Source organism: Fusarium pseudograminearum, chromosome 4, assembly GCF_000303195.2.
Source record: "Fusarium pseudograminearum CS3096 chromosome 4, whole genome shotgun sequence".
Lineage (NCBI taxonomy): Eukaryota > Fungi > Ascomycota > Sordariomycetes > Hypocreales > Nectriaceae > Fusarium > Fusarium pseudograminearum.
In genome coordinates, this window is record NC_031954.1 from 1,369,342 (window position 1) to 1,389,744 (window position 20,403).

Genomic DNA, 20,403 nt, shown 5'->3' on the forward strand with positions numbered 1-20,403 from the left:
TGGAATTAACCGTGGCGCTCGGCAAGTGGGGTTGCCTAGGCTTGCGAAGGACCGAGGCACGATTTTAGTTGGTCGATGCGTTTCTACAAGAGATCGACAGCAGCTTCAGGGCCAACTGACAGAACATCGAGTCCATGGCAGGCTTGGGGGGAACAAAACTTCGGGCGTCAGACGTTTTATTCTCCCCCTCGAGGGCAGGCTAGCAGTGAAAAATTACCTAACATGTCAGAAAACTTTAAAATCTGTCGATCTCTTCAACGCTACTGAGGTATTCAGGACTGTGACCTATATCCGTAGTCAAACCAACATCAAACCACCGCATCAGCAAGCATAGAGAAAAGAAAGTACATTTTATTTGACTAGGACTTACTGTTAGGGATTATTCACAGAAAATAGAAAAGAATCACTATTCATTTTCATCTCACAACTTGGCATTCACCCCACCTGGCTCATACCAGCTTGCTTGCTTACCTACTCCAACACGTGACTGGCACGCTTGCACCTCCTAGAACTCTGAGGTTAGATTCACACAACAAGGATTCAAACGACATCCTGCATCGAGCCAGAGCCACAACCCCCGGAAAATGGCTCCGATGTGCTCCTCCAACGCCTCAATAATGAAGGGAATTCACTCACGAAATGATCACTCATGTGATGCTGAGCGCTCACAGACTTTTCGTGGCCGAAATGGAATTCGTTAATTTCGACGGGCGGGCGACTCATTACCGACGATCCGGTTCGCCATAAGCACGACACAATATCAGCAGCATCGCGCATCTTCCTCTGATACACGGACAGCTGTGTACAGTCTGAACTGTATAATCATAATACGGAGAGTCTAGTTGTTGCGTTGGGGCATCGTCGTGGTAATGCCCAAGCACAACAGAAATCGCGCTGCTGCAGACACAGGCTGCAGTTACTCACAAGCTTTTGCGTCATCGTGTCTCATTTTTGATGGATAAATGAAGCATTGCGGCCCAATGAATTTGTTTTCAATGCCGAGGTGTTGCGATCTGTCCGGGCGGACTCAGGCGTTCCATTAGACATCTTTTTATTACGGATCTATACGTCTGTCATCAAGGCATCAGGGACCAGCCTTGAGGCCTCGGTCCATGCCAGTTCTTCTATGCAACAGATTAGTACGGGAATGCCTGACCGCGAATCACGGAGGTTGTCACAGGCACACATGCAGACCGGACCCACGGATGCTGTTACTGCTCCCGCGAATAGCCATCCAGTTGGGTCTGCAAAATACCGGTAAACTATGACCGCAGAGCTCCTACCAGACAGAGGGTTGCGGCAGAGTGCTTCATATACATCCTCGTGGAAGGGGGTTGTTGTCTCATGCACAGAATCTGGATTCTGCGTCACCATCGTGTACCGCCCACTGGTCAACGAATGGTAACTCTGGTGGATGAGTATTCGCAGTTTGAGAGGAAGTTACAGTCAATGCTGTGGCTGGTCGTAAAAATATCCATATGGATCCGTATGTAGTACTTTGTTCTTGAGAGAGCTGCGATGATCGTGCTGGTTTTCACTCGGTGGAACCATTGGGGGTTAACCCAAGCGATCAGCATCAGCCCAAGCCAATGCGCTTGATCTTTGCAGACAATCATGGATCTCGACTGGAGGAAGCACAGCATGGGCGAGACGGAGGGAGTCTGTAGAGGGAACTGCCTGCAAGTGCATGCACAAGGTTCTTTCAAGGCTCACCAAAGTCATTGCTTATTTCAGCTCTGGGTTTATGCGCTCATCACCAACCAACTTTTGGACAGACACACGACTAAACCAACAACAAGCGCAGGGAAAGAGGTTCAGACACAGCGAACTGGGATCACCGGTGTTTAATTCGTCCACCGTCAATTCCCTTTTCTTTCTTTTCATGTTACACTGATTTTGCGCTGACAGAAAATCCTCCAACCTGCTTAAACGTGCTCAGGCTGCACGTATGTTCAGGCGGGCGGGCTACCTTCTATTCCCCGCAGTTCCCATGCACGGTCACTGATAGCGGGCCACCTACCTGACACTTAGGTAGCTGTTCATTTCCGTCGGCTAAGGTACGGGCGACGATTTTAAGAGCACCTAACCACTGAAAACTCGACGCTCAGCTGCAATGATGGAGCACTCACCCAAGCCTCCAAGTCGACCTCGATATGCTACCATGAGAGACGATCAGGAACGTGATGACCAAGGAGAAAGGGCTCTTGATGAGCAAGGTGTGAAATTCTCCCAAAGATCAAAACCTCCCCGTCAAGTGCGTGATTCCCACCGCGCTTCTGAACCTCGCCGCGACCGTCCATCCACAAGACCAGATCCCCGTTCATCCCGCCGTCGCCGTCATTCACGCGATCGTAGTCGTGATCGCGCTCCTCGTCCATCGCCCGATCCCTTACGTCGAGGCCCAGAAGTTAACGACCTTATCCCTCGCTATCGAGAGCGACGCCGCGAAATAGATGATAAGTCACGCCGTCGGAGCCGCAGTCGAAGTGGAAGTCGCGATCCAACAACCAGGGCTTCTCCAGCAGCATCTAAGCGACATCAAAGCCGTAGTCCGTCTTTGACCGGGTCCAGTCGAAAGAAGTCTAGAAGAGATCGAAGTCCTCGACCGAGGACAAGGGATTATAGCCCCGAGTCTGCTTCAAGGAAGCACGGTCGACACCCCTCACGGGGACGACGCCAAACATCGCCTCGCCATCACATACGGACTTCAAAATCCCCAATGCGATCACGTCTTAGATCTCCAGCAGAATCAGAATCAGGCTCCCGGCGTGCAGATAGAGAAGGAGGGCCCGGGCAACAGTCACAGAGTCGGTCACCTATGTCAGAGTATCGAACATCTTCGGCGCGGCGAGTTCAGCCATTACCTATTGAGGGTCAACGTGAACCAGACTACGAGCAACAGTCCTCGCGGAGACAGCATCTGCCAAGATCACCTCACGTTAGCAAAGAACGGCGATCTCGAGAGGGATCACCTGGCTGGCGCCACTCTTCAAGGTCTGATATCGACGATGACATGACTTCCCGAGGCAATCCTCGAGGAAGTTACAATCATATGTACCCATCAAAGCCACACATAGGTAATGATCCATATGGTCAATCGCCTCAAAACTCGTATCACAACTCGCCGTCACGGTCACCTTACGGATCATCTCGCGGCGGTAGGAATGGCCAACAGTGAGTCAATTACAAACTATAACCACAGAATTCCTATTAACTTATCTAGGTCTCATCCTCAAGGAAGTAACTATGGCCCACCAAGCGGGCCCTCAAGTCAATATCACCACAATCCATCACGATCCCCTCCACATTCTGCCCCTACTGGACCCATGCAGCAGTATCCTCAAGGAGGAAGTTATCGCGGAGGTTATCGAGGCGGCGGCTTCCGGGGTGGTTCTTTTGGCAACCGAGGTAGAGGAGGTTTTAAGAATTCCCACTGGAACCAAGGTCCTCCCCAACGGGGGCATCATGACGACTTGGGCAACGGACGGTTCAGTAACGTGGACGAGCCCAGCGCCATGGACATCGACCGCATGGATGATGGAGATGAGTCTTATCAAACTCATGATCGAAATGCTGAAGATGGGGCAGACGGTTTGGCCACCCCTAACAGACCACCCCCAACGGGTCCAGGCTCGCAATCGCAGTCAGGGGGATCCGGTGGCAAATTTAGTTTTGCTTTCAAGCCATCTTCAAAACCTGCCCTTACAGCACCAAAGCCCGAAATATCTCAAAAACTAAACGCCGCCCCCCGAAGAGATGCTCAAAAGGACAGCCGGGACAATGACCGCGACCGCAGTCGGGACCACGATCGAGAAAGAGAAAGAGACAGAGATAGGGAAAGGGAAAGGGAAAAAGAACGCGAAAAGGGCAGAGAGAGGGACAGGGATCGAGAGCCTCCACGAAGTGCGCCCACAGAACCAGCATCATCGCGATCACGACATGATCGCCGCCAGCCTCCGGAGGGCCCAAGGGTAACGCCTCGAATGCGCAAAGTGAAGAAGATGATGAAGCGGCCAAAGCCAAGACCGACTCTCCCAGGCGATTTGGTGGATTCGGAGTCTGTTTTCTTCAGGAAACCTGGCAATGAGTCCGTCGTTGGCTCCGGCACTTATGGTAAGGTCTTCAAAGGATTGAATGTCTACACCAAAGGAATGGTCGCTCTAAAGAAAATCCGCATGGAGGGTGAACGTGATGGCTTCCCTGTTACGGCTGTGAGAGAAATCAAGCTCCTTCAGTCGCTCAGACACGTCAACATTGTGAACCTCCAGGAAGTTATGGTTGAGAAGAACGACTGCTTCATGGTGTTTGAGTACCTGTCGCATGATCTCACGGGACTTTTAAATCACCCGACTTTCAAGCTGGAGGCTGCACAGAAAAAGGACCTTGCCAAGCAAATGTTCGAGGGATTGGACTATTTGCACACAAGGGGAGTCCTTCATCGTGATATCAAAGCGGCAAACATTCTTGTGAGTAACGAAGGAGTGCTCAAGATCGCAGATTTTGGTCTTGCTCGTTTCTACGCCAAACGTCACCAGCTAGACTACACCAACCGAGTCATCACTATCTGGTATCGCTCGCCTGAGCTTTTGCTGGGCGAAACCAAATATACTGCTGCTGTCGACGTCTGGAGCGCAGCATGCGTCATGGTTGAGATATTCGACCGAAATGCTATCTTTCCCGGAGATGGTACTGAGTTCAACCAACTGGAGAAGGTCTACAACGTTATGGGTACCCCGAACTTGAAGGATTGGCCAGGCCTGGTTGAAATGCCTTGGTTCGAGCTCATGCGGCCGACTGTCAAGAAGAAGAACATCTTTGAAGAAAAGTATCGCGAGAAGATGTCTCCAGCAGCTTTCGAGTTGCTATCTGCCATGTTTCATTACGACCCAGTCAAACGACCCAGCGCTTCCGAAGTACTTCAACATACCTACTTTACTGAGGAAGAGCCACCAGCTCGGCAAGCCACAGAGTAAGTTGCCCAAGCCGACTTTTTCAATAAACAACCAATAGCTAACCGTCTTATAGACTCTCTACTCATAACGACTGGCATGAATTCGAGTCAAAAGCTCTCCGAAAGGAAAATGACCGACGTGAAAGGGAGGCCCGAAAGCTGGCCAAAGAAGGTGCTAGTAGGGATGCGGATAGGGATAAAGACAAGAAACGCATCAATGAAGGAATCGACCAGCCAGACCCAAAGCGGTTACAGGTTGACAAGAATGGTGGAAATAAGCCTACACCGGCAGCAACCTCGTCAAAGCCCACTGAGGCATAGTGTTGGTAATTTGGGCTTGACATTTTGGAACGATCACAACCCTATACGCGCTTCAACGCCGCTTCAATAGACGACTTGTTATCGCTCACGAGTCGTCTGAGCAGATCACATTTTTTGTTGTTTTCCTCCGGGCCGTTAGAGCCTTGCGAGGTACTGGCGTTTATTCCTTTATATATATATATATCACTCGTCTTTCCGGTTATGACTCAGGGGGCTTCAGATCGTGGTGGGATCATCGGCATGCCGCACCCTGCTGCTATGGGCATTGACGACGTTTGTTTGATTAGTCGGCGCCTGGGTCTAGTTTCTCTTTTCCCCTATTCTGTCATGAGAGAAGCAGTGGTGTTAAAGAGGAGGCATTGTTTTCTATAATGTGGAGGACGTGGCAAGCTCATGCTGGTGCATAAAAATGACGGAGGCGATCATCATAGACAGACGGTTTAATAACAAGGTTCAATGACCCCATTGATGAATACTAGCTATCGTTCCTTAATGCAATGTCACTGGCATTATCGCACGATCGTTACTGAACATCAGCATATTGCTAAACCATGTTGTGGACGTTGCAAGTGAACCAGACATTGAAGATCGTTTCGTTGAGCCCATCCTATTCATTCTTTCCACTATTTTAAGCAATTATTTGTACGCCTTTGTTATTGATATCGCATTGCGAAGAATATATAGGTTGATCACAAACTTTTGGGTTTTCCATAACTCTCCAGCCCCCAACCATTTGTCCTTGTTGTTTCGTTAAATCGTAATTAATTCATAATGTCGTTATCATTCGTTGGGTTTTAGTATAAGTAGCTTTTGAAACAACTTTGCTTATGCGGGGCTGTTCAAATGTGCCTGAGAGTGCTGTGTTCCTCTCATATAGTTTTTGCGAGTTCCTTTCACTGGTACGCTTCAACACCTTTCCCCTTGATATCTCTGCTCTTAAGGAGTTCACGGAGACTGCCCTCTGCCCGACCCTGTGGCATTGGCGAAGAACGAGGTGTACGCCAGCTCATCCATCCACTGAGCGTGGATATAAAGTTATTATGTGTGTTGGGAGCATCGATAGAAGACATGGCGCCTTGGGCAACTGGTCGGTCGATGCCTTGGGCAACTGCAAGCCTCTTCTTTGGCACTGTGGGAACCTGTTCCTTAGTTTTAGCCTCTGGGGCTGTCCGGATTTCCAGCTGACTGCTTGACGTCTGAGGCAGAGCGGGCTCGCTCACAAGACCAACAGCCGAACCTCGGTTTGTGTCCAGGTCGTTCAGGTTCATGCTCAACCGAGTACCATCAATAAGGGCAAGTGAGCCTGACCTTTTTGGCCGGGGGGTCCTTTGGGTAATTTCCACATCCGGGACCACACTCTCAATGGCTCCGTCTTCAGAGGGAGACAGTGATCCATGTCTGCTGGACCCTTTCTGGGCAGTTCTGCCACGAACCTCATCAGCAATCTCGGCAGCAGACTTCTTTTTAGATTTATCCTCATCGGAAGATCTGCTGGATGACATGATGGTCTCTAGCGTCCCCATGGCCCTGCTGTTCCTTCTAACACCCATTGGTCGCTTTCTGGATTGTTTGATGTTCGTCTCATCGTCTGATGACACGACCTGAAGTGTAGGACCTTGTGCCTCTTGGCTCTCGACACCCCCAGCCACGAATGCTGAGCCTGAGCCATGAGGAGCATAGTGAACCTCATACTGATTGCTTAGAGAATACCGCGATTTAGCACAAATCTCGGCAATCCGATCCAGATCAGCATTGATATCTGTGACACCATTTTGGTCTTCCAAGTTGGCCATGAAGCTCTTAAACCGGAATGCATCGACTGACGGAAGCTTAGGCTCCTCCGGTTCGTTTTCCAATCGTTTCTTCGTTCGGTTTCTCGCCATGGTACCTAGCATTCCATTCCTGGATTGGGCTACACCAGAGCCAAAAGGAAGAACACGCCGTACAAGAGCGGAAGGGCCACTATTCTCGGAGAGCGCTGGGCGATGACCTCGGCCGTTGACGACGATGACGCCTCTGTCAGCAGCTGGTTGAGCCGGGACGGGGGCGTAGTAGCTTCGAACAATCACGGGCTGTGAGTATGTACTGCTCTGGGCGCCGGTAGATTGGGCGTATCGGTGACGAGTAGGAAAGTTGGAGCTAAGCTCACGAAGCGCCGAAGTTCGATGCTCCGCGGTGGAATTGTCCACAGGGATAGGTCTGCCCTCGGCGGTTGATGGCACAAGGCTCGTCGACGAGGTATTGGATTGGAACAGAGGCGGGAAGGAGAATTGGAGAGAGTGCCGGTGAGGTTTGCTGAGGGCTGGAGCCGACGACGTTGTTGCCGCGGCGTGATGTCGAGACGGTTTATGCGGATGGGCCTGGGGTTGAGAGGACTCCTGGGTGGCAGGAGGTAGCATGGTAAAGAATCGGAACGTCGGTTCCGTATTTATATAACAGAAGTGTGTGTTGTGCTTGTCTTTGTAGGTAAGTATGGTGCGTTGAGACGAAACAACGAGTTGTCAACTATGGTCAAGCGCAAATGTCACCCCAGGTGTGCATGAATGGGAGCGGGCATTGGAAGCTTCTAAGCAGAGACTAGGTATGTACAGTACAGCACGATAGCTTTGCAGGACAATCTGTAGCTAGTCTGCCTTTGTACAGACGTGTAGGTTCAAGGGTGGCAAGCGAACGGTGAGATGGATAAATCGTTGGGATAATGATTGTCGTGGTTGAATTGGCAGTCGGTCTAGGGCATGCGAGGTATCCTGGAAATATGCTGCAGATAGACAGCGGTAACGGAGCCAGCAGGTGGTAGCGCAGCTTAGCTTAGCGTAGTGTATGGTATGGTACAGATACGGCGTGCAAGTTGGCGTGCAAATCCGGCAGTTAGGAAGACATGATGCTGACGAGCAAGCCAGTTGAGAAGCTCGACGACGAGTGGTGGGACGAGAAGACGACAAGAAGCGATGCAAAGATGCTTGGTCTTGTCTCGTCTTGTCTTGGCTGACAGTAAGTCGAGTACAGTCTACCAATCTAGGTAGGTAGTGGTTGATGCAGAACGATGCGTCGCCACGACGCAGTGGAGTCAATGTGCAGTAGACTGTGCTGCACTGCTATGGGTACAACAATAGAGTAGGTATAGCAGTCGATTGCGTTGGCTATTAAGTTCAGTTCCAGGCACGATGCTGTACTGTACTGCAGAATGTGCGGCGTAGTAAGGCAAGGTTTGTGTGGGCAGAAGTTGATAGATGATAGAGTTAATCAAAGAAATAGAGGAGGAGGGGAGAGAGCCTGAGAGAAGATCAAGTGGGTATGCCGTACCGGGCCGTAGGGAACTCTAGCTGTCAAGGTACTAACTTGCCTCAAGGCACTAACGAAAAAGCGACAAGAGCAAGGGCCCCAAAGATGATCCTAAGAAGAAAGGAAAGAAGAGGGGAGGATCTTTTGCTCTTGGTCTTGTCTCTCCGCGTTTGTTATTTTGCTAATTAGCAGATTTTAATATGAAGCTGATAACACAAAGAAAAGAAACCAATCGGGTCAAACTGACCTGGCCGTCATGCATGAGTGTCGTGGCTGTTGATAAAGGGTCGACTCGTCTCGGTCAACATCCCCGCATTGCGTCTTATTGGTTGGGGACGTTCTACTGTGTTCATCCTCTGCATTGGATCCATGTCCCATGTCTGTGTACCCTGAACAACCGCCTGATAAACTGTCGATCATACAAAATATCGACGATTATTTTTACCTCCATTGAAACAAGTGTTTCGGCATTTATGAGCCTGACGAGTGATGAGCGTGATCTAGGTAGTCAATTGGTCTATTTTGAACGAGCATCTGCCATTGTGCCAATCATGGTATGTTGATCAAACAATCGTCTCCTGCAATTGCTAAGTTTATCACCAAACCACACTACATATGCAGCTCATTTGATAGCCAAGGTGACAACTCATCGTTAGTTACACCAAACCCAGGTAACCTTTCTCCATGCAAAATGCATTTGCCCGTTGCCAACGTGGGGTCATTGGCATGTGCTGCGTTGTCCAATTCCTAATGATTGGAGCTTTCATCCCGTCCTCTTTGCCAACACTGAATCTATACTAAGCAACTTTTAAGACACCATCGCAGACCCATGCAATGATGCATGAGATGCATCATCTGAGATCAATCACTGTGGTCGTTGGCCCAGGCGTATGTTCAACAGAATGATTCATGCAACGCCCAGGAAACTACTGTTGCTAGAGCATGTCATTCTCTTTGCAGGCTGGAAGAACAAGACAGCACACCACCTTCTGTGTATAATACATCCATCATTAATTCTTGGTCTGTGGTAACATCTCTGCAGCCCCCACCATGTCGCTAATTCCGATGTCGGTGGTCTGGCCACTCGAAGTGATGCGAATCACTTCAGCTTTCTTCTTCAACAGCACAAACAAAGCCCACTGTACCATCTCTCTCACATTCGTCGTTCCTAACCAGTACGTCCAATGGTTCCGTATCCCTGACCTCCAGTCTGCACGTTGTCGGAATACACGCCAGGCGCCGGTCCAGTCGCAAAACGGCCCTCGCGCGCTTGCTCTCGGCGGTCGAAGTAGATGTACTCAAGATAGAAGGCGTGGATGTGACCAGGAATGTAGCCTAGGAGGGTCAGGCAAATGTTGATGAACAGATCTGCTCAACGTTAGTATCTTCCTGGAGTGAGCTGGAAAACGTAAGCCGGCTTACCCATCCCGCATCCCGAGATTGCCCATACACCGATGGGAGGGACTGTAATTGCATTAGTTTCTGATGCAACTCTGGCGATCGTAAGGCGCTGGTGACGTACAGAAGAGAGTGATGAGGATGAGAAGAACTGCCGAGATGCCGCTCATGGTTGCGGTTTGTTGTAGAAGATGTGGGAAAGGTTGAGATGTCGTGTAAGTGTACTGGTATTCGTCGAATAGGACAGTAATTCGTTATTGCAACTAAGAGTTGTTTGATGTCGTATTGAAAGAAACTAAAAAGAGAAAAGAAAAAGAAATCAACTTGCGACAACTGACGATAATTAAGGCTTGCGAGCCACGTAACCAATCAATGCTAAAACAAGTAACGTGAGGCCTTCTTACTCCGTGAGTTTCTGCCTTGTCCGTGACGTTTGGACATGATATGACGTAGGCCACGTCGGCTTAAAGTGTGCCGTGAAAAGCCCAAGACAACAAACAGTCATGATGGCAGCAAAACCCCAATCCTAAAATCTATGAAAAAAATGAAAACAATCCAATTGATTAGGGATTCAACTAGACAACCACAATAGGCATGCGGTCGACTGGCTGTTTTCATCATTGTACTTGGGAACCGCGCGCCAGTCTTGATTTTTTTACCAATCAACCTATCATGTATATGAATCAGCACAAGGTCTTGTCTATCGGCCACCTCATGCAGGTTTTGCCATAATAGGCGCTAGCATCTGTCTATTATTACTAGCACTATCTGCATCTTGTTATTCATGTCACAGCAGTTCCTGTAAGGTTGTGAGCGATAATGTTTCCAATGCGACACTATGTGTTGCAACACTTGCTTATACGTGTCAGGCCTATGCTATATGCTTGTTTTTACTTGCTATTAGTGTTTGCAATAACACATTGTCTTGGTTCGCAAACAGTACGGTGCTCGGGTGCATTGATGCGAGAGCATGTGATAAGCTGTGCCCAGACAGCCAGCTCTTGGCTTGGTATGAAGCCTGTCAATTCTGATTAAGTTTGGTTCAGTAGGCAAGGTTTCATAATAAGCATTGGCTATCAGACTGAACATTAGGGAGATAATCTTGACCCGAAAGACGGCACTGCTCATGTCGTTGCTGAATGAAAACAATAGTTGTGTTCATCAGGTCAACCATGCTGGATACCCTACTGCTCACACTAACCAGTATGTCTCATATGCAGTTCGGATCTGCAATCTTGATTCCGCTATCCGAGCCAGTACAGTAACGACCAGCACCCTAGCAGTCCGGCAAGACGAAAGTTATGTCGTAAACAGAATAGAAGATATTCGAACTGCAAAGATTAGTTAGTTGCTCCTGCGATGAGTGGACCACTAGAGGAGAGAGGAACTGTTGGCTAGAGCCAGAACAACAGAAGAACAGTACATATGGTTCCGTTTCAGAAGATGCACACACACACATGTTTCCGGGACGCAGGCAGAAAGTGTCATGGCTTTGCCTGATGAAACTGACAGGGTCGCGATCCGTCCCTTTTTGCTATCAGATTGCACTTCCAAAAGCATGATCGCCCGTATTCAATGATTTCTTAGGTCTGAGTGTATGTAGTGAGTCATTGCGGTCATTTAGATGGACTCCTCCAATTGTTGATCCTCTTTCCAACACTTCAAAGTTCGAACGAGACCCCTGAGCTGGAACAAGTATGTATGTGTTAGCCCTGTACGATACTCAACTTCCTTTATCCGGCTCAACAGTCCCATTAATCAGTCAAAAGAGGCAGCCAGCCAAGCCCCGCAAGATTGATATAAATAGGTGTCAGGGATGCAAGAGAGATTCACAAGACAGATCCAGATGTCGATTATATTCGGTAGCCCGCCTTGTACAGGGTGTTTTCTTTCGATCTGCTTGTTCATAAAAGAGACGTTAGATCAAGTGAGAAGGTGAGGGGGTCGACATCATTGTGGACTGATGTTGTTGGAGCGAGATTGATGACGCCTCACACGAGGCGGCAATTCTGTCCCCGCGTCTGCGGGACTTGTGTTTGCATATGCAGAGTCATCATGACCCTGCAAACTTTCTAAGTTGTGTTTGTTGACATGTTCCTCCCGGTCTTTTGTTGTGAGTCAGTACGTAGAGAAGTCGCCGTTGTTCCATATTTATAACAAATTGGCAGTATATACAAGCTCCGAATTGGCTTTGTTGGTCAGGTTACAGCTACTTCATGACTCCTGTGCCTTGCCATCACCTTGTCGATTTGAAATTGTTGGCAGAATACAACCTGGACAGTAGACTGCGTTACTATTATTGGATAGCAATGTAATCTCCCGGTGACGAACCTCAACTCGAAGTTCAGCACCGATCACGGATCTGTTCCCTCCCTCGCTTGCTTCGGGACTTGTGCTGTGCATAACTGCTTAGGTATATACTCTGCACTGCTGAAGGTGGCTGGTATTCGCCCACATGGTTGTTGTGATATATCAGCGGGTTGGCTGAGAGGTTACCGTGCCGTTACTGTAGAAGGGTTGGGGGTTAAGAGGACGAATTAGGAGCTGTCAAAAACGTGGAGTATGGGCGGTAGGGTTAGATGTATCCGTATCCTTGGCAAAATCATTTTCCATGGATGACGAGTCTGTCAAGAGAAGCCAGTTTCATGTCGTCAACAATGTGTGAAGATATGTAGGATCCGGAGTTGTCGGAAAGTAAAAAGAGCACAAATCGAGCGGCCCAAGATGATGAACACGATCGTGCCTGGGTCAGAAAGTCTATTGTAGGTTCAGGGGAGTAGAAGGAAGATCTCCTTCATGATTCTTTGCTGTTGAGGTGGGGCTGGTCATGAATTAACCAACTTCCATCATAGGCACTTTCCATCTTGAGATACTTGCCTGCCAACGTTGTTGTTTCAATGAAGTGGCTCGTCTAAAGATCGAGTGCTGGTATGACTATTGAAACTACACGTTGCACATGTGCAAATACAGCCGGAGATTCATTGGTTTGAGTTTTATGACAAGGTCAAAGCTAGGTATGAAGCTTAAAAATACGTCCATGACTTGCCTTCATCCAAATGCCATTAACTCAATTGAGACCAAGATTAGAAAGCGGGCGGGCAACCTCCCGCCCGTCGTCACTAACGGTTGCCTCAGCCAGAGTTCGCTACCAGGCTAAGCCCGGGCTGCAATTCGCAGAAGCTGTCATACCCCTGCAAGCCTCTGTGACCGCTGTAGGGCCGCCTCAGCTCAGGGGATGGAGCTGGAAGACAACACCCGAGCAGTTGAAGAATGGATGGATGAATTGGAGTTGGTGATGGAGCCAGACGGGACGATTTGGTAGGTTAGCGGGCAGTTTAGGTAGTTTTAGTATTTCTCTTTTTGGGATAAATTACACTTTTTTCCAACATTGCTCAGCCGTACGTTCAATTGACTTTGACACAATCCATCATATATAAAAATAAAAAAAACTCTAGGAAATAACCAAATCTCATATATCATCTACCGCATGTGAAATTGATCTGTTCCTTTCATGTCCGGCTGTCGCTGTCCTCAAATAACAAATAACCTGATAGCGTGTCAAGCGTGTGCTGACACCCGACGGCTTTCCCCACTGTACTTTACCTGGACCACGGGCCCATTTACTTGATGGCTTGCACCTCTCAGAGGCCGGGAGGTCCTTTTCGTATTTGGCACCACCTCTCCCCTGAAGCTGCTTCCACTCACTGGCCACATTCACATCCATTCCGATTCCTGTCACCTAACCCGACCTCACATATCCTTTTCTACATACCTCTCTTCCATCGCGACCTGGCCGGGCCACGGGCTAGTTGCAATTAATATCTTACCCCTCTCGAGTGTTTATCGCTACGACGACCTGAAACGTTCTTTCGAGACCCTCACGTTATTCGCCGCTGTTGCCGAGTGCGCTGCAAGCAAACCAAACTCTCTTCTCTCTCTCTACCCTCGTTTCGGCACCGATCGATTCTACCAAATATGGCTTCACAACAGCTACCTCAACTTAACATCGATCGCTATGTTGTGATTCATGTTGCGACCACCTGCGATGAGCACGGCGTTTATGTGACAAAGGACTCGGCGGAGGTTATTGAGCTCGGTTGGATCTTGATGGACGCAAACACGCTCGAGGAGGTGAGCACCACCCTCCCCCCATTCCGCTTTACGACCATACTTTTCAGGGTCTACAAGGCCCTTGAAGGGTCCAAACGGCTCTTTATGTGACTACCCGATTGCTAACCTCGATTGCTAGATTACCCATGAGAGCGTCCTTGTCAAGCCTGTCAACACTCCCATTACTCCTCTGTGCAGTAAGTTTTCTGACGCTACTACAAACCCATAGCATCTCCATCTGCATTTGCTCCACGCTGTCCGATTCCGCCAACCACGCGCCGCTTGAACAGCAATTTTTTTCTTGTCGATACTTGCTTTTTCCGCAAAACACAGACATTTTGGCTAACGCAATATCTTTCACAGCGAGCCTGACAACTTTGACTTGGGAACATGTTCGAAACGCTGGTACCTTTAGAGACGCTATCACCCGATTCGATGCATTTGCTACCGAGCATTTGACCTCCAAGAACCTTGACTTCGTCTTCGTTACTCTCGATGCTTGGGACCTCCGTGTTCAGCTTCCTCGTGAAGCTCGCGATAAGGCTGTTGTCCTCCCTCCTTACCTACAGCACTCGCGCACTTTTGATCTCCGCACCGAGTACCAGCGCTGGCAGCAGCACCACCCCGAATCCCTGCCATTTGGACCCTCGATGCTCTCCAATATTTGCGCCGCTCTAGAGGTTGAGCCCGTTCAGTCTAGTGCACCCATCAAGCACAACCTCCCGTTTCACCTGCAGGCTCTTGCCCCTGCCTCGCCACGACGTGCCATGGAAGAGGCCATCACTCTTGCTCGAGTTCTTCGAGGCTTGATCCGAAAGTCCCAGCCTCCTCAGGAGCACCCCGATGTTCTGACTCGACCCATGGATGCTCGAGCCGATGTTCGAGCATTCCTTTCCGAGAGGAGCAAGGTTCTTCATATGTCTGGCCTCCCCCACGACACAACCCAGTCAGAGCTTGAGAGCTGGTTTACTCAGTTTGGTGGCCGGCCCATTGCCTTCTGGACCCTCCGAACCCCTGAGCAGCATAAGCCCACAGGCACTGGATTTGCCGTATTTTCTTCCCACGAGGAGGTGAGTTTTTAATTCTTCCCAGCTCTCGTCCTGCACTAGGCTCTTTTGCGATATTTGCGCAAACCTGTATCATGCTCAAAACTAACTTATTGTAGGCTGCTGAGAGCCTTTGTATGAATGGTCGTGCACTTAATGAGAAGGCCATTGAGGTCTCTCCCTCCTCCAGCCGTGTGCTTGACCGCGCCCAGGATATCCTGACCCCCTTCCCTCCTAGTAAGAACCGTCCTCGACCCGGTGACTGGACTTGCCCTTCTTGCGGCTTCTCCAACTTCCAGCGCCGAACTGCCTGTTTCCGATGCTCATTCCCTGCCGTCGGTGCTGGCCCCTCGAACGATATGGGAGGCAACAACAACAACTATGGCGGTGGCTTTGGTTATGGACCCCCCGCCATGATGCCCCCTCCTCCTCATGGTGGTCACCACGGCCCCATGGGCCACGGTGGCGGTCGCATGGGCGGCAGTGGAGTGGTACCGTTCCGTGCCGGTGACTGGAAGTGCGGCAACGAGGTCTGTGGCTATCACAACTTTGCCAAAAACGTGTGCTGTCTTCGTTGCGGTGCTAGCCGTGCAGGCGCCGCGGTCGTTGCTGACTCCGGCTATCCTTCCCCTATGGACAATGCATCTCAGTACGGCATGAACCAGGGATCCATGGGAGGTGGCCCTGGACCCGGACCCTTCGGCTCTGGCAGCTCTTTCGGCGGCTCTGGTGGTGGCTACAACCAGCAGCAGCACTTTGGTGGACCTCCCAGCCACTATCTTCCCTCTGGCCTTGGAGGCGGTGCTGCGGCCTACCCCAGCTCATTGAACACACACGGTAGCTTTGGATCCGGTCCCGCATCTCACTCTGCTGGCCCTTTCGATAGCCGAGCCGCCGAGGCCGCTTTCCAGTCAGCTACCAACGGACCTGCATCTGGTGGACCCTCCAACAACTTCTACAACAACAATGCCAACAACAACGGCGGCAACGGTGAGAACGACCCTTTTGCCTTCCTCTCCAGCGGCATTGGTGGTCTCTCGGTTAGCGGAGGCGATGGTCGACAGAACGGCGGCTCTGCTCCTCCTAACAAGTCACCTGCTTAAGCAGTGTCAATATTGCTGCAGCCGAGTCGCTGTGTGTATATGAATGCTGAAGTCTTGGCACCACATATAAGGATGCGGCTGTTCGTTTCACAAATTTTGCGCGAAAATGTCTTTGAATGATGCACATAGAAGATCTATTGTTGGCAAAACATTAGTGAATTTGGCTTTCTCGAAAGGAAGCCTCGATGGTGCGTGTATTGGTTTCGGAAGATCAGGTCGGAGCGTCGGATGCTTGATTCTAAGGCGGAATATGTTACAAAATCTCAAGGGTTGGAAGACAAAAGTGACTTGATTACTCGCCAATGTCAAGGGCTTGCTTTCTCTGGTGTTGACGGTCGAGTCTATACGGAATGGACTTTTGTTTGCTGGGGCCGCTGTCTGTTTTATATTTCACAAGCCCGGAGGCGACAGAATCTCGGGTTCGACATTTTTACATCTCAACATGACGGCAAGGGAAAACACGGGGAGTCATTGATGTTGTCGTCTCTGGGCTTCATGGGATGGTGGCGGGATTACTGGAAAATCGGTTACGGGGTTGGGTGCATAGCGAAGGGGAGTGTAAGGGTATATTTTGCTTGTGGCCTTTGTGACTCAAATATCCAGTTCGCCCGTGTCGGCTCATTACTGAACCCGACAACAAACTAACTGCTTTTCTCTGTCACTCACCTGTCTCTCATCTTTGCCCCTGTCTTTGTTTATGCTGTTGTCGTTCGTTCTTTACATATTGTACGAGTCTGACCTTGTCTTTCTCAAAAAAACTGTTTACTTGTTTTGGTAATCTCTGCATGTCTTTTACCCTGATCTTGGTTTTTGCTTGGGACGCGCAGGAGCTGGGGAGCCTGGACGGAGTGGCCAACATATATAACCTTGTGCCACGGTTGGGAGGAGTCGGGGTGTCAAAAGGGGCATTATGCCTCAAGGATTGGCCAAAGCTGCATCTTTGTTTGTTGCTAGCACTTGATGGCATGGTTGGTACCAAGTTCATCTTTTCCCTTTCGAGCCTCGTTTCAAAAAGGTTCTACTAGGGGCCGCGGCTGTGAACCGCGAAGTGAGGCTCAAAGGGCAGCATTGGGGACTAGACGGTATAGGCTGGATGGTTGGGCTGCTGGAGGTTATCATATTTCATTTCTGCACATTGTATTTCTTATCCTCTCCTTGAATTTGTCACCCTTCATGATCGATAGGTAATTCTTATAGACATGAACTGCCACTGCTTGTCACTGTATCTCCCAAACTATAGGGCAATATGATCAGGAAAGTGTTTTGTCTACTAGGTTTTTGCAAGTGCATGCATATATACTCACTCGTCTGGGTTGTAGATCCAACACCAGGTGAGCATGTTGAGATGATTATGGCATAGCAGAAATGCTTAGACTAATGCATGGAGGTTTGCTACTATTACATGATCCATGTCCACTCATCTCATTCAGTCAAGCAACACGATATGTCCTACGCTTCCAAAGCTCCAAGTTTACTGGCCATTGTTGAGATCTCCATCATCGCCATCGTCCCCGCCGTCTCCGTTTTCATCCTCATCGCTTTCATCGACCTCCTCGCCATCGTCACTCGTCTTCGTCTTCGTCCTCATTTTCGTTCTCATTTTCGTCACCATCGTTCTGGCTATCGTCAATAATACGCCGGCCATTGACAAAGAATGGTCGCTCAAGCGCAAAGATCGTCTGGGGTGTCACGGTTGTGTCGCTTTCAAAGCCAGGACCACCCGGGTAAGGGCCGGTGTTTCCGTGGTTCATGTACAATGTCCATCCGTCTGCCTCCTGCCAGTGCTTAAGGGACACTTGCGGGTTCGCGTTGAGGAAGAGCTCGGTAATCTTTGTATTCCAATCCTCGGGGTTCTCTCCAAAAGAGAGGAGTGGGTTCTCCATTCTGGTGCTATCGACCTTGTCGGCCTCCGCCTTCTTTGGATGCTTCCCGAATAGGGCGGGCAAACGATAGCCACGCTCAATTTCTTCGTTTATGTCGTACCCACGTTCATCGTCGGACTCGGACTCGGACTCGCTCTCCCATTTTCCACGGCTGTTGTGCTGATCGACCGAAGACCACGCCATGCCTCGCAAGCGCTCGTCGTTGTCGTCGTCCTTGATCTGCTGCTGCACCTCTGGCGAGAGTTCATTCCAACGCTTCTTCAAAGCGTGCTTGCGCTGCCAGAAAGAAGAAGTGTCGGTTCTGCCTAGCTTCTCCTCTTCGTCTGAGATGTACATGTCATCCTCTGTAGGAACAGTGTTCTCTCCTGTGTCGAAATCGATGTAACCCCAGACCATCATCTGAGAAATGTGCTTGTCGAGATCAAGTCCGCGATAGACCGATTCAATTGGAAGAAGCTCATCAGGGCGCGAAAGGTGGCGGAAGCCTCTACCCCAACCTTCCATATGACCAAGGCCGACCAAGTTGAGAGGAACATTGTACGCCTTGGGGTGGTCGTGTATTAGGATGTTGGTCCAAACGTCTCGGGGGAAACGCAAGTCATAGCGTGTCTTGAGCTCCATGACCTCTGAGATGTTTGTGAACCTCTGTTTCATGAGCAACTGCCACAGGGGATGGAGACCTTTCTGTCCCATCATGAGCTGAACCATGTCAATCTGGATAGGATGGAAGAAGGGGTGGTTAAAGGCCATGGCGAGCTTGACGAGAAAGAACTGCAAGTTGTAGAGGTGCTGATCAGTCCAATACTTCTCATTTCGGAGTAAGAGTTGTCTCTGGCGAGTAGTAGAGATCTCCATAAGCACCCAGAGTCGCAGCAAAGTGTCGTACATCGTGTCGGGCATCAGGAAGCCCATGCGGGCCATCATGGCAAGGATCTCTCGACAACAGCGATCGCGGGACATGACCATCTTGAGATACCTGAAGCCAGGGATCATGCGGACACTTTTCGGGTTTCTCTTTGCGCTGTTCCAGCGGGCCTCGAGATGCTGCGCGTCATTTGCTGCGGATGTACGCTCTAGGGGATCTCTGATCAACATCCTGCCATAGAGCTTCCAGTGAAAGATCTTTCCAGCTTCGGGCGACCTGTTGTCAACCCACATTCGAATACATGAAAGAATATGACCTTTGATTGCTTCGCGAAAAGAGCGACTGGCGATGTAGAGATTGACAATGTCTTGTGGTCGTAGGTGCTTGCCGATCTCGATAGCTAGCTCGAGGTTGATGCAAAGGGCAGAGATCATATCGAGACTGGCGTGTTTGAGACTGAGGGTGAGATCGTTCATCTCGTCTTTCTTTTTACTAGCTTCGTAGGGGTCTACGCCGCCGAAGAAGCCATCGATGTAAGCTCGGGAGAGTTTAAGTCTTTTGTGCGGACCGGAAAGGTCTTCATGTTCCACGAATGCAACATCAGGGACGCCGTTCATGATCTCATCTTCAACACAATCTTGAGGGTCAATGCCCATATCCTCAAGCTCCTGGTCTGTTCGAGCTTCACGTTGGACAGCTTCTTCCAGACGTTGTCGCAGACCATCCGTCAACATCTGCAGCTCTCGCTCCGGGGCGGTAATAAGCTCGCCTCCAGCCGAGGGTCGGGCTCGAGAGGTGGTTTGAGTGGCGGCAGCAGCCTGCGAGGAGTTGCCAGCAGCTGCTTGCACATTGGTGCCATGAGGAATAGGCTGGGCTGGGTTACCGACGATCGCTTGTGCATTCATAGCACCAGGGGGTGCATTGTTCGTCAAAGGTGGCCCACCACCTGGAGGAGGTGGGTTGGAAGACATGGCGAATGTCAATGGAACGAATCAGTAATCGTAAAGTGTTCTAAAGAGTAACTTCAGAGTAATGAAGGTATTCGTGAACTGAATCATGCAGGAAATGAAGATGGTGTTGCGAAGAGAAAGGCCTTAGATGCGCTGTTGATGAAAATCAGAAAAAGTAACCAGGCAACCATATCAAACAATAGAGGGGATAGAAATGCAAACGCCAACAATAGCTAGGAGAGGGGCCTAAATAGTAATACCTCGATACTCGATGATACCTAAAGGCCGGTGTTTGCCAGCTGTCTGGCAGTGTCAGGCACTGGCAAAATATCAAAGAGTGCCCCCCTCACTTCAAGGCAAATCTGCCTGCTAAGGCAGTGAATAGAAAAACACTTTTAATTAATTAATTCAGGACAACAAGTTCTGAGGTACATTATCTTTTTTTAGGTCTCAAATCTCCCTGTATTCATGTATCTTGCGCTAGGATATATTGC

The 20,403-nt window shown here is 49.7% G+C and overlaps 6 protein-coding genes across 6 annotated transcripts, besides 2 other annotated features; 2 read left to right on the forward strand and 4 right to left on the reverse strand.

Moving 5' to 3' along the window:
* Nucleotides 1-235: 235 nt before the first annotated feature.
* FPSE_11873 (uncharacterized protein) lies at nucleotides 236-939 on the reverse strand (the record flags this gene model as incomplete). Its single annotated transcript, XM_009264990.1, has 4 exons — nucleotides 236-285; nucleotides 472-505; nucleotides 637-798; nucleotides 925-939. 4 exons carry the CDS (start codon nucleotides 937-939, stop codon nucleotides 236-238), a joined length of 261 nt encoding a protein of 86 aa, XP_009263265.1.
* Nucleotides 940-2,116: 1,177 nt separating this feature from the next.
* Nucleotides 2,117-5,272, forward strand: FPSE_11872 (uncharacterized protein; the record flags this gene model as incomplete). The annotated part of the gene is made up of 3 exons (XM_009264989.1): nucleotides 2,117-3,174; nucleotides 3,224-4,969; nucleotides 5,026-5,272. 3 exons carry the CDS (start codon nucleotides 2,117-2,119, stop codon nucleotides 5,270-5,272), a joined length of 3,051 nt encoding a protein of 1,016 aa, XP_009263264.1.
* Nucleotides 3,811-3,893: a repeat region.
* Nucleotides 5,273-6,165: 893 nt separating the features above from the next.
* FPSE_11871 (uncharacterized protein) lies at nucleotides 6,166-7,671 on the reverse strand (the record flags this gene model as incomplete). Its single annotated transcript, XM_009264988.1, has 1 exon — nucleotides 6,166-7,671. One exon carries the CDS (start codon nucleotides 7,669-7,671, stop codon nucleotides 6,166-6,168), a length of 1,506 nt encoding a protein of 501 aa, XP_009263263.1.
* Nucleotides 7,672-9,722: 2,051 nt separating this feature from the next.
* FPSE_11870 (uncharacterized protein) lies at nucleotides 9,723-10,122 on the reverse strand (the record flags this gene model as incomplete). The annotated part of the gene is made up of 3 exons (XM_009264987.1): nucleotides 9,723-9,922; nucleotides 9,977-10,018; nucleotides 10,077-10,122. The coding sequence occupies 3 exons, from the start codon at nucleotides 10,120-10,122 to the stop codon at nucleotides 9,723-9,725; spliced, it is 288 nt and encodes a 95-aa protein (XP_009263262.1).
* Nucleotides 10,123-13,927: 3,805 nt separating this feature from the next.
* Nucleotides 13,928-16,211, forward strand: FPSE_11869 (uncharacterized protein; the record flags this gene model as incomplete). Its single annotated transcript, XM_009264986.1, has 4 exons — nucleotides 13,928-14,083; nucleotides 14,202-14,259; nucleotides 14,426-15,132; nucleotides 15,228-16,211. The coding sequence occupies 4 exons, from the start codon at nucleotides 13,928-13,930 to the stop codon at nucleotides 16,209-16,211; spliced, it is 1,905 nt and encodes a 634-aa protein (XP_009263261.1).
* A 1,489-nt stretch (nucleotides 16,212-17,700) lies between these two features.
* Nucleotides 17,701-17,826: a microsatellite.
* FPSE_11868 (uncharacterized protein) lies at nucleotides 17,774-19,930 on the reverse strand (the record flags this gene model as incomplete). Its single annotated transcript, XM_009264985.1, has 1 exon — nucleotides 17,774-19,930. The coding sequence occupies one exon, from the start codon at nucleotides 19,928-19,930 to the stop codon at nucleotides 17,774-17,776; it is 2,157 nt and encodes a 718-aa protein (XP_009263260.1).
* Between the last annotated feature and the right edge of the window lie 473 nt (nucleotides 19,931-20,403).